Source organism: Leopardus geoffroyi, chromosome B4 (genome assembly GCF_018350155.1).
Source record: "Leopardus geoffroyi isolate Oge1 chromosome B4, O.geoffroyi_Oge1_pat1.0, whole genome shotgun sequence".
NCBI classification, from domain to species: domain Eukaryota; kingdom Metazoa; phylum Chordata; class Mammalia; order Carnivora; family Felidae; genus Leopardus; species Leopardus geoffroyi.
The window spans coordinates 22,502,990-22,515,893 of record NC_059341.1 but is presented as its reverse complement, the minus strand read 5'-3'; the positions used below and the strand labels follow the sequence as shown (position 1 = coordinate 22,515,893).

Below are 12,904 nucleotides of genomic sequence, written 5' to 3'. Positions count from 1 at the left end.
TACATGATCACAGTAGCATCCCGGCAGGTTTTTTTTTTTTTGTGTATGTGTTTGTTTGTTTGTTTTGATTTCTTTCATCCAGTTGCGGAGTGGTAGGGGGGAGTTGATTAACGGCATAATCGCCAAAAGTAATGGTACCCGAGAAGAAGAAAAGATGAAGTGTTTGGACAATCAATAAAGAATTATTAGTCCTTGATCCTATTAATAATATAGGAAATCACTTTTAGGTTGGTGTTCATTGTAAACAAACCACTTTATAGGTGGATGCAGTGTCAATCATGGGGTTATCCAGGGGCATCTGGGGTAGCTCTATCGGTTAAGTGTCCGACTCGATTTCGGCTCAAGTCATGATCTCACGGTTCATGAGTTCAAGCCCCACGTCGGACTCTGCGCTGACAGTGCGGAGCCTGCTTGGGATTCTCTCTCTCCCTCTCTCACTCTGTCCCTTCCCAGCTCACTCTCTCTCTTGCTCTCAAAAAAATATAAACTTTAAAAAAGCAATGCAATCTCAATAATAAAAATAAAACTTGAAAATTAAAAAAAAGTATATCAATCTTATTAAAGGATACACTTCTCATGATGAGCACTGAAGAACGTATAGAATGGCTTAATCCCTATATTGTACACTTGAAACTAACATAACACTGTGTGTTAACTGTACTGAAATTAAAATAAAAAACTCAATAAAAATATTTTTCCAAAAAAAAATTGGTCTTTTCAGATCCAGATTTGGAACTGAATATAATGTGGCCTCCAATGTTCTGCATAAAACAAAGCATGTTTTGCCCTTTTCCCTTTGGATTTGTATGTTCTCCTTCCCGTCCTCTGAAGGTAACTCCCGAGTCCTTTCATTTCCTCTCTGACTTTGCTTATTCACACTTTGCTGACTCCTTATCCCACACACAGACTATGTCAGGCCCCCCATTTAACCTCCCTAATCTGTTCTTTTTTTAAAAGTTTACTTCTTTATTTAGAGAGAGCAAGAGTAGGGGAGAGGCAGAGAGAGAGAGAGAAAGAGAGAAAGCAGGCTCCACACTGTCAGCTTGAGGAACCCCATGCAGGGCTCGAACTCACTCATGTGGGATCATGACCTGAGCCAAAATCAAGAGCTGGATGCTTAACTGACTGAGCCACCCAGATGCCCCTCCTAATCTGTTCGTAACACTCACCACAGTTCTAATTATTTCACGTCTAATTCCCCCCTTAAGAAAAGGGAAGCGCCATCTTGCTTACTGTGGGACGTCCATGCCTCTCACAGGACCCAGTACACACTCGGTCTCTCGGTTCTGTGAACGGAGGGAAAAGGGGAAGGAAGGAAAAGAAAAACTTTCACAGGAAGATAGGTGAGACAAAGACGTTAAGACAGGAAACAGATAGCTATGGCTGGACCCACTGTCTCCTCACCCTCCACTCTTCTGACTCTGAGCTGCTTGAAGAAAGAAGTCTTTGCTCGAACGGTCTTGGGATAAAGACAAGAGCTTCGAAAAGAGAGCTGAGAGGAAGGCTGAATATGGGGCAGGGTACGGTGGGGGATGAAGTGTGTCTGCTAATGTGAGGAGGAAAGTCAGTGTTGTCAGTTGTAAAAGATGTTTAAAATATTTTCTACAGGACCATACTCCCACATAGCAGCATTGCCAAGGGTATTTGATCCGAGTGCAATGTAGGCAGATCTGAGACCATGTACGGAACTGATTTAGGCATTAGTTCTAGTGGAAGACACAAAGTCTTCAAGTCCAGGTAAATTATGAAGGCCACGGCAAATGTCTCTGTATTAAATTGTCAAGACCAACACAACAGTAAATCCAGATTAAAATAACTTCAGAAAAACTTTGATGATACATGTGGTGTCAGATAGCTGCTTTCCCTGCTCTTTACAAATCCCCCATTGTTCTCATATGACAGGTATTGTCCCAACTATCCCCTGAAATCAACCTTTGAAGGAAGAGAAGGAAAGATGTGATCGCCCACAGTTAAATGGTTTCCTAGAGTATCCTATGGCACCCCCTTTATTTATGTGTGTACTTTTCTCTTCTCCTTCTTCTTCTTCCCCTTTTTTTCTTCCTCTTCCTCTTCCTCTAACTCCTCCTCCCCTTCCTCTCCTCCTCTCCCTCCACCTCCTCTCCCTCCCCCTCTTCCTCCTCCTCCTCCTTCTTCTTTGAACTCTAAAGCTGATATTACTAGTTCAACACACTAATATAGACCTCAACTTTCATCTCCTTACACAAGTGTGTCAATTTGATAAAATCTGAACCTGTCTGCTTTTGTTTCTTCTCGACTCTTCCTTTCCCAAATTACCATTTGGGTGTCTGTTCACTAGCAGATCCTTCCAAAAGCCATCTTGATCCCGTCCCTCTCAAAGGCCTAGAAATATAACAAAATAGGGAAGACTGAATTTTAAGCACTCTTACACACTTTCGACCTTTACTGTGTGTGTTCTACCTGGCCCGCTTGCCTCAGAGCAAAGAAAGAAAAATCATTCTTATAATCGCTGTATGGACTTGAGGTGTGTGATTGAGTGTGCATCTAGCTATAAATCTATAATTACCCTACGACATTTTATTATTTTTTGTTTTAAAAGTTTTAAAAATAATTATTTTTGAGAGCAAGAGAGAGCGAGCAAACAGGAGAGGGGCAGAGAAAGAAAAAAGAATCCGAAGCAGGCTCCAGGCTCTGAGCTGTCAGCACAGAGCCAGATGCGGGGCTCAAACCCACAAACCATGAGATCATGAGCCAAAGGTGGACGCTTAACCGACTGAGCCACCCAGGCACCCTTACCCTACAACATTTTAAATACTCCTCCCGAACCTACTATTCGGTGGGCAAAAAAAATGTGTTTTTGTCATAATAAAAATGTTAGAGGCTCCACACAGAAATACAAACCTAAATTCACTCAACTAGGTAAGGTCAGTCAGCAACAACTCCAGTCTCAGAAAGAAACAGCCCCTCGGGGCGCCTGGGTGGCGCAGTCGGTTAAGCGTCCGACTTCAGCCAGGTCACGATCTCGCCGTCCGTGAGTTCGAGCCCCGCGTCAGGCTCTGGGCTGATGGCTCAGAGCCTGGAGCCTGTTTCCGATTCTGTGTCTCCCTCTCTCTCTGCCCCTCCCCCGTTCATGCTCTGTCTCTCTCTGTCCCAAAAATAAATAAACGTTGAAAAAAAAAAAAAAAAAAAAGAAAGAAAGAAACAGCCCCTCAAACCTAAAAGAGAAATGCTTATTGGTTAGCCTCACAGACACACATGGGAAATGAAAAGCTAAATATCTTTACCTGGAAAACAAGGTCCTGAGAGGCTAAAATACCTTATCAGAGTCAAGAGGGCAGAAGTGGCAAAAATTTGGCTTTCAGGAACCCAGAATGCCTCCCTTAAGACATTAAAGACACCAGCCAGGCTCTCCTGGGGTGGCTGAAACCCAGGCAGGAACATACCCAATGCGGCAAGCACGTCCCACGAGAGCTGAGCCCAATGGAATGAGTGACCCAAGCCTTCCCTCCTCCCCCAAAATGGCCTAGCTTGTGCTCATTTTCAATTCTAAGCTTCTTTCTTGCCGACTCTTCCCTCATAGCCACTAACAAACAGGAGTAGCAGTGAATGGTTAAGGAGCCCAGTGGGAGAATTTATAAAGAGATGCTAATCTTCTGTGGGTATTTCTGCATACAGAGACAAAGGAGAGGAGTAAGGCAGGAGGCAGGGAAAGAGGGAGGGAGGTTGACTGAGCATGCCAGGCTTCGGGTGAAGCCCTGACACGCACATGCACACACTCATGTATCACCTCTGTCTGGGACAGAGAAGCAGGAAGACCAGAACGGGCGACCTCAGCACAAGGAGGTGCCAAGACACAGAGGAGTCTTCCTGCTGGGAGCACTCTCTAGGTGGGTGAAGTTTTGCCCTGGTCCACGATACAGAAGTTACTCAAGGGTACTTTAAGAAGGTGTTTTATCTGTAAGGACACCTCAGGAAGAGCTCCCACTTTCCCAGTCCCTTCAATTAGGGCTCCCGGGAATATTTCCTCTTAAGACAGATCATCATTCAGCCTCTGGAACAGCAACAATCTACCCGCCTAATTGGTAACAGAGGCCAACGTTTTGTCACAACTTGGTCAAGCCATCTTTTGCCTTAAGGTCTTTATCTCTTTGTGTGGCTCCCTGCACTGTGAAGTGATATCAGATTCGTCTTCAGGGCGATCCTTCATGTATTTCTAGACAACAGCCTTCTCTTCAGTATCATCCTATTCTTTCCACCTTCCCATCACTACATCTTCTGTCACCTTTTCCTCCCTGAATCCTCTGACAACTAGAATGGGGCTGAAGACAGTGACATAGATCCAATATATTACAATGATCCCTGTATGTTGATTCCCGCCCCCCCCCCCCCGCCACACACACAAGAGGTGGGGAGCCTCCTTCCCCCATAGAACTGGATCCTTGTGTGTCAAAAAAAAAAAAAAATACTGGATTCTCAAAGGCCAAACAATTCCATCTACTGTGCCTTGGCTCAGTTGCTGGAAAGAGCTCAGGTCTCTAAATTTAGATTTTCCCCATGGTTTCGCTCAGGCAAACAGCCTTTCCATGAACCGGCAACTCTTGCCAGCCATCAACTGCCCCCCGAGCCTATCCTTGGGGTCTTGGTTACAATAACCAGGCTTACACAGCACCCCGACCTCCACACAACAGCCCCACCCATCCCTCCTCACCGGCAGGGTCTACAACCCCTCCCCACAACCCCCTCACAGACCACTAGAGAAACTTCTTCTTCTGGCCCCATGGTACACCCCAGGAAGGCCCTCGCTAACCCACAGCACAGGGGAAAGAACCCCCTCTCAGGCCATCACAGACTGGGAGAGAAGTGCTTACTGAGTCCCAATACAGAATTAGAATCCAGAACCCCTTTCCCATTGAAACAACAACAACAAAAAATCAGGTCAGCAAATTTCCAGACTGAATGAACTTCTGTAGGGCTATTTAGAAGGCGGCTGCCAAATTCCATAGAACAGCTAGAAAATAAATGTTTACAGCCATAGGCAGTCGTTTGGGGAAGGGTACAAAGGCAGAGAGGTACTGATCCATAGTTTCTGTGGCACTGAGAACCACCATATGGAACTCACAGGAAACAGTTACTTCATATGACCTGTTAACTCTCTTTTTTGAAGAGGCATTTTGACCCCCCCCCCCACCTCCAGTACCATAAATCTACATGACATCTTTCCTCATGATAGTCTGGCAAACTAGGTAAAGGGTGGACATCTCTCTTCACAGACAGAACAGGTGAGGCCCAATAAATAACATTCCAGTATTTAACAATTTCTGTCGAGTCTCGAGAAAAGGCAGTAGTCTAGATAAAGCTGTTGGCGGATTATCCTCTATCTCACAATTTTTTCAAAAATTAAATATGCGGGGCACCTGGGTGGCTCAGTCAGTTAAGCATCCGACTTCAGCTCAGGTCATGATCTCACAGTCTGTGAGTTCGAGCCCCACATCAGGCTCTGTGCTGACAGCTCAGAGCCTGGAGCCTGCTTCAGATTCTGTGTCTCCCTCTCTCTGCCCCTCCCCTGCTCATGCTCTGTCTCTCTCTGTCTCAAAAATAAATAAAAACATTAAAATTAAAAAAAAAAATTAAATATGCTCTTTCCTGGGGGACGATTACACAAGTCAAATGTTGTCTGTGGCACGAAACGAATATTACTGGAGCCAACAAGTAGGGCCTTGTTTTTCGTGGTGTCTTTCCTAGTCAGAGGCTCCCCGACCACTTTGGGGAAGCCTTTCCGAGGGACACATATGCAGGCAGACAGAAGGGTAACATGCTCCTCTGTGCATCTCCTTCCTAATCCTTCAGAGATGTGACCGTCGTCTTCGTGTCTGTAGCTGGCACAGCGCACGCACGGAATCTGGCTACGATTCCACAATGTGAGTACTTCGAGTTACACGATCTTTTCCTTCCTGCTTACGCCCTCACAGCCCGTGAGGCCTAAACCCTTCTGTTTTCTTTACAGGGCGAGAAAAGCAAACCCAGGGAAGGCCCCTCGATTTCCTACAGGGGACAGATCTGCAGGACCGAATCTTAAAGCCATGGGAAAATTCCAAATTTAGACACCTGAGCCCTTTTGAGCCACTGAGGGAAAACACAGACAGAAAAAAATGGTTCGACTTTTCAGAATCTAGTTGCACAAGAGAAAGAACCTCAACCCTGAGGTGTGAGTGTGTGTGTGTGTGTGTGTGTGTGTGTGTGTGTTGGGGGTTGGGTCTGGGGGCAGGGAACGGAGTGGAAGTTTGTCTGCTTTTCTTCTCACACCCTCCCCTTTCTCCATCTGGGAGAAAAGGGTTGAGGAGAGTGGGAAGCACTGGGAACATTCTGCATTATGCCTGGAGGTGACCTCTCCGCAAGGTGGCTGGGCGTGGGACCCCAGCCAGGGAGCCACCATCTTCGGAGGTGCTCAGGCTCTCGGAAGGAGAGAGTAAAGGTAACAGCGAGTTCAGCTGACTCCAGGACTTTCCCGAAGGCACCCCCAAGGTTTCAGCACCAAAGTTGTTTGACAACGTTCCTATTAGGGTAATTCCAAGTGATTTGGCAAGCATGCTTTCAGTGAAGAAAGACCATGTGGAACAGCCAAAGTTTAATTTGTGAAAAAAATCTGCACTCTCATTTTCCTATGGAAAGAAACACTCACAAACACACACAGGTAGACTACTCTACTTAAAAAAAAAAAAAAAAAAAAAAACCAGCATCCTTTGCAAGCGCTAGTGCCTTGATTACTGAATTTAGTTGGAAATCTCATCACAATTGAACAGGGCAGAAGGAGCTTAACTTTCCTCCGTGTGCATCTGCGGGAATCAGACAGTGGTTCATCTTTAAAGGGCTGCCCCTGAGCCCTGGGCTTTGAGGGGAAAACAGTTTGCTGGAAAAAGCGATCACCTTCGTGATGACACAGTGCGGACAGGCATCTATGGGCTCATTAAAGAGTAAGCCCCCGGACGACAGGACCTGCTTCTGAACGTGGTGGGCGCCCTGGGCTGGCTCCAACCTTAGTCTCCATGATGCCTGACTTCAGCAGACTGTACTTCAAGTCACCGGTTCTCAGCGTGGCTCTTTCCCAAATTTGTTTTTTCTCATTTAGCTGTCACTTCGTACAACTGTTAGCCCCAGCTCTGCAAAGCCGGTCAGGATTTCAAATCTCCCAGGCCATTGCGTATCTATGTGTTTGTGTGTGCCTCGGCATTAGGGGTTTGGACCACACAATAAATAATCGGGGACAGCATTGTCCTTTTCACCTATAATCACTTTGCTTTCCCCAACCAGAGTCTGTCTGGCATACAGCCCTTGTCAGAGACGGGGCTCATCGCCAGCGTTTCGGACGGAGTGGTACCTAAGCACTGGGAGGCACGCTGCCTGGGAGGGAATGCCACTCATCTCCTCCCGGCCACCTGGTGCAGCCCAGCGAGGGAAAAACACGAAGACAAGTCAGGAGCCCAGCCAGGACACTGGGATGGAGGGAAGCCATCAGCGTGTGTGCCCAAACTACCCGGAACTCCTGAGTTATCCTGCTGTATCCATATCCTTCTGCCCTTCCTCCAGAAGATTCACAGACCAGCAGTGGGGAGGTTATCCTCAGGAAGACTGACTTGTGACCCTGCATAAGCCACCTATGTTTTCTGGCCTAAGTGACCTCATCTGTCATCTGGGGATGGTTGGCGATAGCCTGCGGCCCCTACGTTCTCTGATTCTGAGTTTGGTTTTGATCTGAGTTAGTGTGATTCACAAATTCAAGACTAGGAAGGTTAACCAGGTGGTAACTCAAGAGGAAAGGGTCCTGGGGATGTGTGAGGGCATCAGGGACCCAGTTCATCTTCTGACTGGCTTAAGGGAACTCAGGGTGTGGCTCCAAGGCGCTCCCCACCCCATGCCACACCATCCTCCCTAAGGAGCCTAGCACTTTCTTGCCAGCCACTTCCCTAATAAATGGGATCTTCCTTTTCACTTCCTCCTAGACCCAGGTTTTAAGCAGCCATTAGAAAACCAGGTAGAAACTGAAGGAGCCTCTCCAAAACGGAATGCTCTTCAATCCTTTCTTCTGGAAGGGACAGAACTGAAGTCTTCACGTGCAGGCCATGACCCTGTCCTTCCTTACCATGCCACCACCACCATGCCTGTGCCTTCCGTCACCTTCCTCCACTCATACCCTCTTTGAAAAAAAGTTTTTTCTGGGGTGCGTGGGTGGTTCAGTCAGTTAAGCGTCCGACTCTTGATTTCAGTTCGGGTCATGATCCCCCCCGGTTCGTGGGTTCAAGCCCTGCATCGGGCTCTGCGCAGACAGCATGGAGCCTGCGTGGGATTCTCTCTCCCCCAAAACAAATAAATAAGTAATTTAACAAAGAAAAAAAGTTTTTTCTGACCATGTCGGTTAAATACACATATATGTGCCAGACTCCTGTGTTCCGCCCACTTCAAATTTACAGTCCTTGGTAAAAAGTCCTGGGCTTTTCCCTTTCATGTAAATGACCAGCATCGGTTTTCTCCTGCCTGCGACCTTGTGTGTCTTATTCCGTAGTTATTCTTTACTGACCCATACCTTGACCTGCAGCCTTTCTGCCGCTCAGGATCCCGTCAGCCCAAAGAAGTCTGAAGGACGCACCCCAGGCCATGGAATCAACACCCACAGCATGAGAAAGCAGAAGTAGCCTGAGCCAAAAGGTTCCAACGCTCCAACACAAAACAGCACACACACACACACACACACACACACCCCAAATCCTCATACTGCCAATCATTTCTATTAAAATTTAAAACGCAGGCTTTCTGCAACTGCCGTTGGTTCCATTCCTTCAGGAACATTCATTTCTCCCCTCCACACTATCCCTACATCAAACTCGACCGCCGTGATACATTTCCTAAGGTCTCTTGTCAGAACATCTTAATTCTGGCAGCAGGACATCAGGCACATGAAATGACAGATCAGATACAAAGACGCATCAAATGAATTCCTGTTCCGGGGCTTTTCGTTTTTGAGGCCTCTCCTTTTTTCTTCAGGTGGGCTTCAGCCCACGTCTCCACGCTCCCTCCACTGTCTGGAAACGTCTTCCTCCCGGGAAGAAGGCCGGGCGGCCTGTCAGGTGCTGGGAAGAGCTGAGGTCTCTGCTGGCAAAGCTGTGCGGGCTCCCGAGGCAGATCGACGTCTGTGACGAGGAACGGAGCCAGAGGGGAACGGGATGGGACACGCCAAACCCCCTCCACACTTTGCAGAGGTGATCCAGACCGGTTCAGAAGCAGCCGTGCGTGTTTTAAGAGACTCCTAACCAAAGTGTTAAGGCAGAGCTGAAGGGGGAGGCAGGAGGCAAGGGCAGCTTTTTGTTGTTGTTGTTGGTTTCTGAGAAGATTCTGAAACTTGGAAGCGCTTGGTTTTCTAATCTTTGTAGCGTTTCCAAATCAGGATCCCACAGGCTCATTATTTTAGAGCCCAGCACAGTTAAGATGGATTATACCTTACCTAGAGATGTTCTGTATAATCAAAGAAAAATGCTTCCTGCCTTTGTCCAGAAAATGAAGAGCTCTTTCAGAGTAAAGAGAGGCGATTTAATTATCATTAAACAACATTTAACTGCTGTGGGCAATCATCCTCTGCACTGAAGCATAATTTGACTTAAAAGAAACCCTGGCGACCCATAGCCCTCTCTGGCCCTCGCTTGGCAATAAGCAGCCAGGAACCGCTGGGCGCAGGTAGTCAGGGGCACGTTCTACAGCAGAGGGACCCCGGGAAGAACGGGACCCCCCAGATTCATGCATGTACCTTGCTCTCCTCTGCTGCACTGCAGAGCCCCCGACAGCAGAAACTCAAGACTCCACCCTCCTTTCTCGGGCTTTCTCCAGGCGGGCAGACAGACGGCTCCATGTCCAGATCGGCAGGTGGAGGTCGGCAGTCACCTGCCCGGCCCCCAGGTGGAGGGACCTTTCCCCTCCTCGCTCAGCTTGCCTTCAGCAGCTCCCATCCTCCCCACACACCGGCCTGACGCACCCAGAGAACAGAAGCCCAGGATTTGCAGTGTGATTCATGGGTAGAAAATACCGGTTTTTCACTGCTACGCAAATGCTGCCTGGGTGGGGTTTAGGTAAATCCGGATGTGGACACCAAAAAGAAGGGCAAGAAGGCTCCTCTTTTCCATCTGTTTCACTTGGCCGAACGGGCTCGGCCCACGCACCTCTCATTCAAGAACCTTCACGTCGCAGAAAGTCAGAAGGGGCCATCTACAGTTCACCAGCACACATCTGGGCAGCCAACGGCCACGTGCACTTTCAGATGGAAGAGAGATCTTTGCTTAGTTCATATCAAAGTTATTTTTCGCATCATGAGGCGAAGACCAAATTGTCAGCTGTCTCAACACCAGCGTTCGGTCAAATTGCTTTGTCCCCAAGGCCGAATAATCTGCCTCAAAACCCTCAAAACCTGCAAGGCCAGAACTTCCAGACCAGAAGAAGGAAAAGGGATGGGGGTGGGGCTGTGATACCCAAATGCTTGGGAACCATGCAGAGAACAGGCCTCCGATTTCCTGATCGCACGGCCTGTGTCACCTACCCCACCGGACCGCCCTCAGAGCGTGCTCTCCAAAGAACATGGGCACCTGTGCAAGGGTCACTGGGTCACCGGGAGTCAAAACCTGGATCGCGAACCTGCCCTGGACGTCACAAGCTGTGAGGCTGACCCAAAGGCCATCCCTTCTCTGAAGCTGTTTCCTCCCCTATAAAATGAGGGAGGCGAATGCTAACGACTGGCACTTTCAGCATTTCCCAAATCTCTGCGAGCAAGCCCGGAGTGAAGTACGCCCAGTATTAAAAGTGTTGGTGGGGGGGCGCCTGGGTGGCGCAGTCGGTTAAGCGTCCGACTTCAGCCAGGTCACGATCTCGCTGTCCGTGAGTTCGAGCCCCGCGTCAGGCTCTGGGCTGATGGCTCGGAGCCTGGAGCCTGTTTCCGATTCTGTGTCTCCCCCTCTCTCTGCCCCTCCCCCGTTCATGCTCTGTCTCTCTCTGTCCCAAAAATAAATAAACGTTGAAAAAAAAAAAATTTTAAAGTGTTGGTGGGACCGGCACCCTGTGCACTCCACTGTCAGCTACCCTCAGTGGGGTGCGATCAGAAGGCCCAGTCTGAGCTCTGAGCAAAGGCGAGCTTCCGGTGGGTTCCGTATGGGAGCTGGTAGAACTGTTTGTTGACAGTATCTGACCTCACATAGACCAGCACAAGATGGAAAAAACTGGGTGGACTGAACTCTGAATTGATGATGTCTTTTTGTGAGTTGCGGGCAGATGAGAAGGCAAAGGTCAGATGCATCACAATGCCGTTGGAAAAACCCCAACTCGGGGACGTATGACACGTGTCTCCCGTTTCAGACACTGTTGTATCGACTTACGCCTTTTTTTGTGGTCAAGATGAAACATTTCAGTGGATATTCTGCATACGTGAGACTTAATGAAAGTGTTGAAAATTAGGAAAAACAAATAAACAAAAAAGAACAAAAACACCAGCATTTGGCCTTTTGGTTAATGACAAGAACAGTGGATTGTCTGTGGACACCAGGCGTGGGACCCGGGGTGAGCAAGTCACAGATTCTCAGGCTTCTGTAAACTGCCGGTCCCGGGGATTTCCACAGTGACCACGGAACTCTGGACAGCCAAAGGACACTTTGGGGACGGTCACCAAGAGGGAGAGCAGGGAGACCAGCTTGGTTAAAAGCTCCCCTCCCCACCCCCACAAAGGGACGTCTATGCAAAACAATGTTTGAACAAAGCTGAACATATTCTATCACTCCTATGATTAAGACCTTTGCGTTACACTAAGAATAAAATCCAAATTCCTTTCAGTGGTTTCCTAAGCCCCTAGCCACCTCTCCCAGGCCACCTGCGTCTTAGCCCTTAACCAGACAAGCCCTTTCCTGCCCTGAGATCCCTGCACTTAACCACTCCTCTTGCCTGTGCCTTGCCCCGCTGTTTGTGAGAGTGGCTGCCTCTCACAAAATCCCCTTTATTGCTTTCATGGCACTCACTTCAATCTGAAGCCATCTGTACATCTGTTTTCTCCTGGCCGCCTGCGCTAGCACGAGCTCTCTGAAGGCAGGCCTTGCCAGTGCTCAACTCCCGATGCCTCGCCAGGACCTGTCCACACCAGAGACTCTGAGCGCTCAGTGACAAGTGACGCTTTGATAACAGGTGACCGTACAACCTCTATGCTGATTGAAATTACCTTAGGCTCACACTGAATTCAAAAAGCACTTCCACATATTTAATGCTCAAAAGTACACTCTCAGGCCTTTTTGTGGGCTGGTGGAAAGTCACTGGCTCTGGAGCTGTTTGCCTTGAAGAAACTGAGTAATCCTGGGCTAGTCAACTCCTGGCTTTCAACTCCTTCTCCCTAACACTAGGGTGTTTCTTGCCGCAGCTCTCAGGCACCCTCCCACCCTGAACAACCAGGAACATTTAAGACCCTGACTGCCGCTGATCCTTTCTCACAAAGACACAAAGACACTGATCCTCTCTCACAAAATGTTGTAGGAGATGTTTCCATGATAGTGGCTTCCGTGTCACAAGCACCTACTAAGCCAGATAATGGGTCAAGTACTTCTTATGCTCTGTCCCCAGGTGTGAACCACCTGGCTGCACAAATGAAAGGTTCCTTAGATAGGGTGACTTGCCCAAGACCACAGAAATAGAAAGTGGCAGAACCGGTTCCGGAACCTAACTGGATCCAACAACAAAAGCCAGAGGGCTCCCACCTCACCGCAGTGCCTCGTGGAGCAGGCCTGCACACATGGCAGGAGTCAGGCGGGTGAGGGAGACAGGTGCGGGATAAGGGTGGGGGGCTGTGGAGACCCCGAGAATCGGCACCCCTCCATCTTCATGGGGCAGCTGCTACTTAGCTGTCACACAGGTTTTA

The 12,904-nt window shown here is 48.4% G+C and overlaps 1 protein-coding gene across 15 annotated transcripts in view; it reads right to left on the bottom strand.

The window, feature by feature from the left end:
• KIAA1217 (KIAA1217 ortholog) overlaps positions 1-12,904 on the bottom strand; it is a 451,458-nt gene that overhangs the window by 254,372 nt on the left and 184,182 nt on the right. Inside the window, exon 1 of one of the 15 annotated variants that reach the window (XM_045462892.1) lies at positions 9,773-9,985. The exons of the other annotated variants lie outside the window; for them this stretch is intronic. Coding sequence (XP_045318848.1) covers positions 9,773-9,874 — 102 coding nt within the window. The 5' untranslated portion in view covers positions 9,875-9,985. Of the gene's footprint in view, positions 1-9,772; positions 9,986-12,904 lie in introns of those variants that run through there. 15 annotated transcript variants of the gene reach the window in all.